Source organism: Malus sylvestris, chromosome 16 (genome assembly GCF_916048215.2).
Source record: "Malus sylvestris chromosome 16, drMalSylv7.2, whole genome shotgun sequence".
NCBI classification, from domain to species: Eukaryota; Viridiplantae; Streptophyta; class Magnoliopsida; order Rosales; family Rosaceae; genus Malus; species Malus sylvestris.
Window position 1 is genome coordinate 23,529,540 of NC_062275.1, and position 7,383 is coordinate 23,536,922.

The 7,383-nt window shown below is 40.6% G+C and overlaps 1 protein-coding gene across 1 annotated transcript; it reads left to right on the forward strand.

The window, feature by feature from the left end:
* Positions 1-726: 726 nt before the first annotated feature.
* On the forward strand, positions 727-4,920 carry LOC126607622 (LRR receptor-like serine/threonine-protein kinase RGI1). The gene is made up of 2 exons (XM_050275294.1): positions 727-3,951; positions 4,223-4,920. The coding sequence occupies exons 1-2, from the start codon at positions 1,023-1,025 to the stop codon at positions 4,741-4,743; spliced, it is 3,450 nt and encodes a 1,149-aa protein (XP_050131251.1). The 5' UTR covers positions 727-1,022; the 3' UTR covers positions 4,744-4,920.
* Positions 4,921-7,383: the final 2,463 nt, after the last annotated feature.

Genomic DNA, 7,383 nt, shown 5'->3' on the forward strand with positions numbered 1-7,383 from the left:
AATTTAGTACGAACAAATTTATCTCTATTGGACCCAAAATCCATGCTGCTAATATTGCAAACGAAACGTTTGGTTTGGAAACTTGGTAAAAGAGAAAATGTGATTGCATACATGGATGGAGAGAGAGAGAGAGAGAGAGAGAGAGAGAGAGAGAGAGAGAGAGATTGAAATTTGAAATGTAACTGAAGCCTGAAGTCCTGAAAAACGTTTTGAATCTGGAAAATATGTGAAAGATAGTAAGCATTGTCCATGGGGAGTGTCTGTTTGCGTATTTTAAATTAGTAATGTTGTTGGCTTCAGATTGAGAGAAAAACTACACTGACTTGGAGTTGGAGTTGGAGCTAGCTAACGGCTCTTCTCACTTTTTACTCTAATGGAGTAAAAAACAACATTAAAATAATAAAACACCTTATTTCATATCATCTCGTGCATAGTTGCATACACACTATAGTGAAGATATACAACAACAAGCCTTTTCCCATTAAGCTGGATCGGCTATATGAATTCTAGAACATCATTACGCTCGATTATATGACACGTCTTCTCCTAGCTAACTACAGTGAAGATACATATATAAACAAAATATTAATATAATATAATTTCATGGGTCTCTGCCTTCTTGTGTCTCCCTTAACCTGCGCGTGAACCCACCAAGCAACCCCTCCATTTTTCTATAAATATATAATCTCTTGAGAGAGAGAGAAAGAGGTGTGGGGTGGTGGTGCAGGAGGATGGTGGAGGTGCAGTGTTTGTTGATCTCAAGGCAGTGGGTTGATTTGTTTATTTGGTTTTAAGGTGCTTTGTTTGTGTTGTGTGCTTTGCTTTGGGTAGTGTAGTTGTAGAAAACTAGAAGTTTAGTAGTTTACTGCTTGAGTTCATACCAAGAAAGCTAAAATACACACACAGAAACCAGAGAGAGGAGAGAGAGAAACCTAGAGAGATAAAGAAACAAAGAGAGAGACAGGGGGCTGCAAAACCCAAATGATGCAAACCCGAGAAGAAAGGTTTGGAAATTGAGGCAAATGTCTACAGTGCTGCCGCCCAGCTCGAGGCAATCCTTCCCCATCTTCAGCACCTCCTCCTCCTCCCACTCTTCTGTTTTTCTCTGTCTCACCCTATTTTTACTCTACGCACCCACCTTTGCTTCTGCCGCGCATCCTGAAGCCACCCTTCTCTTCTCCTGGCTCCATTCCTCTGCTGAGCCGCCACCTTCCTTCTTCTCCAACTGGAACCTCCTCCATCCCAATCCATGCAACTGGTCCTCCATAACATGTTCCCCTCAAGGCCACGTCACCGAAATCACAATCCAATACATCCCTCTCCAGCTTCCACTTCCAACCAGTCTATCCTCCTTTCCCTCCCTCCGAAAACTCACCATTTCAGGTGCCAATCTCACCGGAACCATCCCCGCTGACATCGGTGAATGCACCGAGCTGCAAGTCATCGACCTCAGCTCAAACTGTCTGGTGGGTTCAATCCCGCCCAGCGTTTCAAGGCTCCGAAATCTCCAAGACTTGATCTTGAACTCCAATCAGCTCACTGGGAAAATCCCAGTTGAGCTCGGCACCTGCATTGGACTAAAAAACCTCCTTCTCTTCGACAACCAGCTAACCGGGTCGATTACGGCGGAGCTCGGGAAGCTCACTAGCCTTGCAGTTCTGAGAGCAGGAGGTAACAAATACATTGGTGGGAAAATCCCAGAGGAGCTCGGAGGCTGCAGCAATTTGACTGTCTTGGGGTTGGCTGACACCCAAGTTTCAGGCACTTTGCCTGCCTCATTGGGTAAGCTTAGCCATCTCCACACCCTGTCTATTTACACCACAATGATCTCCGGTGAAATCCCACCTGAAATAGGTAACTGCTCTGAGCTTGTCAACTTGTTTCTTTACGAAAATAGCCTCTCCGGTTCGATTCCACCGGAGCTTGGAAAGCTTAAGAAGCTGGAGCAATTGTTATTGTGGCAAAATAGTCTTTCTGGTCCAATCCCAGAAGAGATTGGGAATTGTAGCAGCTTGAGAATGATTGATTTTTCTCTAAATGCTTTGTCTGGTACTATACCTTTGTCTTTGGGAGGCTTATCGAATCTTGAGGAGTTTATGATTAGTGACAACAATGTCACCGGTTCGATCCCTTCCAACCTTTCTAATTTGACGAACCTGATGCAGCTGCAGCTCGACACGAATCAGATCTCCGGTTTGATTCCACCGGAGATTGGGATGTTGTCGAAGCTGACTGTTCTTTTCGCTTGGCAAAACCAGCTTGAAGGAAGCATTCCTTCAACTCTGGCTAGTTGTAGCAGTCTCCAAGCACTAGACTTGTCACACAATTCGTTCACCGGTACCATTCCTGCCGGATTGTTTCAGCTCAAAAACCTCACAAAGCTTCTTTTGATTTCGAATGACATTTCGGGTTTGATTCCACCAAGTATTGGCAACTGCAGCTCTCTGGTTCGGCTGCGGCTTGGGAACAACAGGATTGCTGGTGGGATTCCGAAAGCAATTGGAGACCTTAGGAGCTTAAACTTTCTTGACCTGTCTGGGAACAGCCTTTCTGGGCAAGTGCCTGATGAGATTGGGAGTTGCACAGAGCTACAGATGATAGACTTGAGCAACAATACTTTGGAAGGTCGCCTGCCTAACGCTTTGTCATCACTATCAGGACTTCAAGTCTTGGATGTTTCGGTTAATCAGTTTTCGGAGCAGATACCAGCGAGCTTGGCTCGTCTTGTTTCGTTGAACAAGCTTATTTTAAGCAGGAACTTGTTCTCTGGAATGATACCTACATCTCTTGGCCTATGTTCGAGTCTCCAATTGCTTGATCTTAGCAGCAACAAGCTCACTGGCTCAATCCCCGTGGAGCTTGGGAGGATTGAAGCCCTTGAAATCGCGCTAAATTTGAGCTGCAATGCACTCTCAGGCCCCATCCCACCTCAAATATCAGCACTCACCAAGCTTTCGATACTAGACCTTTCACATAACCAGCTTGATGGGGACTTGAGTCCACTTGCAGAGCTCAATAATCTTGTCTCGCTTAATGTGTCATATAACAAACTCAGTGGCTACCTTCCAGACAACAAGCTTTTCAGACAGTTGTTACCAATGGATTTGGCTGGAAATGAAGGCCTTTGCTCTTCAAATCGCGACTCATGCTTCCTGAGTGATGTTGGCCGCACAGGACTAACAAGAAATCAAAATGAAATAAGGCGGTCACGCAGGCTTAAGCTAGCAATTGCATTGCTGATCATCCTGACAGTTGCAATGGTGGTTTTGGGGATCCTTGCAGTGATTAGAGCGCGAAGAGCTATCAGAGATGATGATGAATCAGAATTGGGGAACTCGTGGGCTTGGCAGTTCACTCCATTCCAGAAGCTAAATTTCTCGGTTGAGCAAGTGCTTAGATGCCTGGTGGATGTCAATGTAATTGGAAAAGGGTGTTCTGGGGTTGTGTATCGTGCTGATATGGACAATGGCGAAGTCATTGCAGTGAAGAAGCTCTGGCCAGCAACAGTTGCTGCAGACAACGGATGTTGTAATGATGAAAAATGTGGAGTTCGCGATTCATTCTCAGCGGAGGTCAAAACACTTGGCTCAATACGTCACAAGAACATTGTTCGGTTCTTGGGTTGTTGCTGGAATAAGAACACAAGATTGCTCATGTACGATTACATGCCTAATGGAAGCTTGGGAAGTATTCTACATGAGAGGACAGGGCATGCCTTTGAATGGGAAGTTCGGTACCAAATTTTGTTGGGTGCAGCTCAAGGCATTGCCTATTTGCACCATGATTGTGTTCCTCCAATTGTTCACAGGGATATCAAGGCCAATAACATCCTCATTGGCCTTGAGTTTGAGCCTTACATTGCTGATTTTGGCCTAGCCAAACTCGTTGATGATGGCGATTTCGCTCGGTCCTCCAACACAGTTGCTGGTTCCTATGGCTATATTGCTCCTGGTAAGTGATGTTATAATCACATACAGCTTTATCCGTATATATGTCTTTTAAGTCTTACTATGATTACTTTGTTAGTGGTCTAATCACAAACAATCATGTGATGTTAATGTTTTCTTTAAGTAAAATTTTTGCATAAATTGGACCCGTTAGAAAATTTTAATAAAAAATAAAGCTGGACTAAACAGACAAGGGGACCTATTTCCCATTCCTATTAACTTGTAAGTACTTGATTTGAACCAATTAGTTAACTTAACTTACTTCACCTTTTCAGAATATGGATACATGATGAAGATCACAGAGAAGAGCGATGTTTATAGCTATGGAGTTGTTGTATTGGAAGTCTTGACAGGGAAACAACCAATAGATCCAACAATACCAGAGGGGCAACATGTAGTGGATTGGGTAAGACAGAAGAGGGGAAGCATTGAAGTCCTCGACCCAAGCCTCATATCGAGACCCGAATCGGAGATAGAGGAAATGATGCAGGCATTAGGCATAGCCTTGTTGTGTGTAAACTCAACCCCTGATGAAAGACCAACCATGAAAGATGTGGCAGCAATGCTAAAGGAAGTCAAACATGAGAGGGAGGAGTATGCCAAGGTTGATATGCTCCTCAAAGGTTTGCCCGCGAATGATGCTCGCGAAAATAAGAACCCTAATGGAGTTTTGGCAACCTCATCATCAGCAGCAATGAAAAGCTTGTTTGCAAAAAGCAACAACACAATGTTTTCTGCATCCACATTGCTTTACTCATCATCCTTCTCTAGTGCCAATAAAATGGGGTTCAAGTGATTAGTTAATTATATGATACACAGCTAATTAAGCAAAAGATTGTGATTTTTTGTTTAGTTTCTTCAGTTTCAGAACTCCATTGTGTCATTGATGTATAGAAGAAAGGTTTGACATTTGTTATAACCAAGTGCAGAGCATCAAATAAAGCCAACAGTTGTAGGCTTGGATTTTAAGTAATTTTTGTCGATCATGTGCATTCAGGTTTAACTAGTCTTGAATGCACACTATTTGGGAGATTTTTAGTTATCACCAGTTGTATGTCCCTTTACGGCTTTCCCTTATAAACACAATCACAATCATGTGACGAGCAACATAAACACATTAATATACAATCGATTACAGAGTAGAGCAGATTCACTCAGATAAGAGCATGCTCGAACATGGAAAGAATCTAGTAAAACAGTCCAGGAGAAATCAATGCCCTGAAATCTTTTTTTTTTTTTGGGTCGAAAGTGTCCTGAAATCTTACAGAATGATGATGAGAAAGATGATTCATGATTTGACCAATCAAAATTCTGTAGGGTGGATCCCAGTATGAGGTGGGAGTGTGTGATTGCTTGCATGTGTGGTAGTGGTAGAATAATGGGGGGAGCCTGGGACTAGACTTTATGGTGCACCTTTCCTCATTCCCTAGTTGGTAATTAGTTTGAAATAATTGATTCCTAAATTTGCACTCAAGAGTACCTTTCCAGAGATCTTAGACTGCGACTGCTGTGCTGCTTTTACGTATACAGCACTTTCTACGATTGCAGAACAAATTTTCTTTGTCATGTGTATCTAAATTCAAATGGTTTAGTGCAACCTTTTGGTTCAATATAATCTAGGAAAATATACACAAATGAATCCGATTACATACTTTTGGTCAAGAATACAAACCAGAAGAACACTAGGACGTTGCAATGGGGACTAGAAGCTTTATAAGCGGCTCTATTTGTCTGTATTGTCACTATGATCTATTATCTTGAGTACCAAGAAACCAGTATAATGCACTGAATCAAGCAATTACAATTAGGAACAGTCCTGCTTAAGATGCAAAACATCTGGTAAAATATACAAAAAGATGTATCCTTTAACGGGTGTTTGTTACACCGGAATGGATGGGACGGGCTAATTTTAGCTAGCGAATGGATTGGACTGGTAAAGTATAAAACAGGAACCAAAGAACAGCAGATGAACTATCAATTGCAGTTTTAATTGGCTGATGAAAAATGATAAAAAAAAATCTAGAGATACGGAATGAAAACTGAAAGCAGGATTTGTATGTCATCAAATAGTGATTGGTGAGGGGTCACAAGTCACATATTATCTTCGGAAAAGTGATGCCACTGATTAAAATCTAGTGAGTGTTTGATTGTGATATTCTTTATGGAGAAGCAAGGACCAAGAAAAGCTCCTCCAAACTCTAATTTCATGTATGAGTTGTTAGTACCAATCAAATATCAATTATATAATATATATATATATATATATATATAATTGCACAATTTAATACGAATTACAATTTCACTATATATACAATCTACTAGAATACGAATAATTAATAAAATTGCATATAAAATCATAACAATAATCACTTACTTGATTTCAAAAGATAGAGGCTTGCAGTAGCAATCTCCTAAGATAGAAATACGCCCCTACATAGTTCACGGACGTCTATCTTGCAGGATACAACCATCTAACCCAAGTTCTTGCACTTGAAATTGGATTCTTGGCGAATTTGCTATGTGAAGGATCAAAGAGAGAGCGATGGACTTGTATTCTTTGTTTCTAATATCACAGACATATATATAATGGCGTTTTTGCAACAGTTATGGCTATTATGCAACTATCTAACCCAAGTTCTTGCACTCGAACTTGGATTCTTGGCAAATTTGCTATGTGTTTCTTTGTGAATGATCAAAGAGAGAGTGATGGATCTGTGTTCTTTGTTTCTAATATCACAGCCATATATATAATGACATTTTTGCAACAGTTATGGCTATTTATTCTTATCTTTTCAAAAATGATGTAACTGTTTTTTGTAAACAGTCTTATCCTTTCCAAAAAAAAACTAAATCCCAAGGCTCATCTTTAACATTTAATATATACACCCAAACCTATAAAGAGGAATTAGGGAGAGTTTATGATCGATGTGGGACAATGGCCCCTCACAAGTTCCAACAATACCCCACATTTTCTATTCAAACTCTGGCAATACCCCACATTTGAATAGAAAATAAGATACTAACTAAATTAGTAATGTCTTTCTTTCTAGAGAACTTAGATATGATATGCATCGGGATAGGTGTCTTTTGGATTTGAACCTTCTCTAGTGAGTACTCATCGGATTTACCTAATGAAGCAGTGAATTTAATATCTTGAACTGATCATTCTTAGTAGTAAATCGAAACAATAAGTATCACATATATCACATCTTGACACACTTCAAATTCATACAATTGTGTTCATTTTGGTCCTGAACATATCCTGATTTCATGAGACCTCTAAAGAATTGTAGCTATAACAATTCTCAAAGATGCAACCTCACATCAATCTCATATAGGTAATGCTAATCAAGAATATCTATTACATTCATCTTGACCATAAGATATTAGCATTATTAAGAATAATGATTCACCCTCTTCGTCTTACAGGCAACAC

Coding starts and splice junctions, on each gene's coding strand:
- LOC126607622 (XM_050275294.1), top strand. CDS start 1,023: ATGTCTACAGTGCTGCCGCCCAGCTCGAGGCAATCCTTCCCCATCTTC. Junction 3,952..4,222: donor CTATGGCTATATTGCTCCTG/GTAAGTGATGTT, acceptor TCACCTTTTCAG/AATATGGATACATGATGAAG.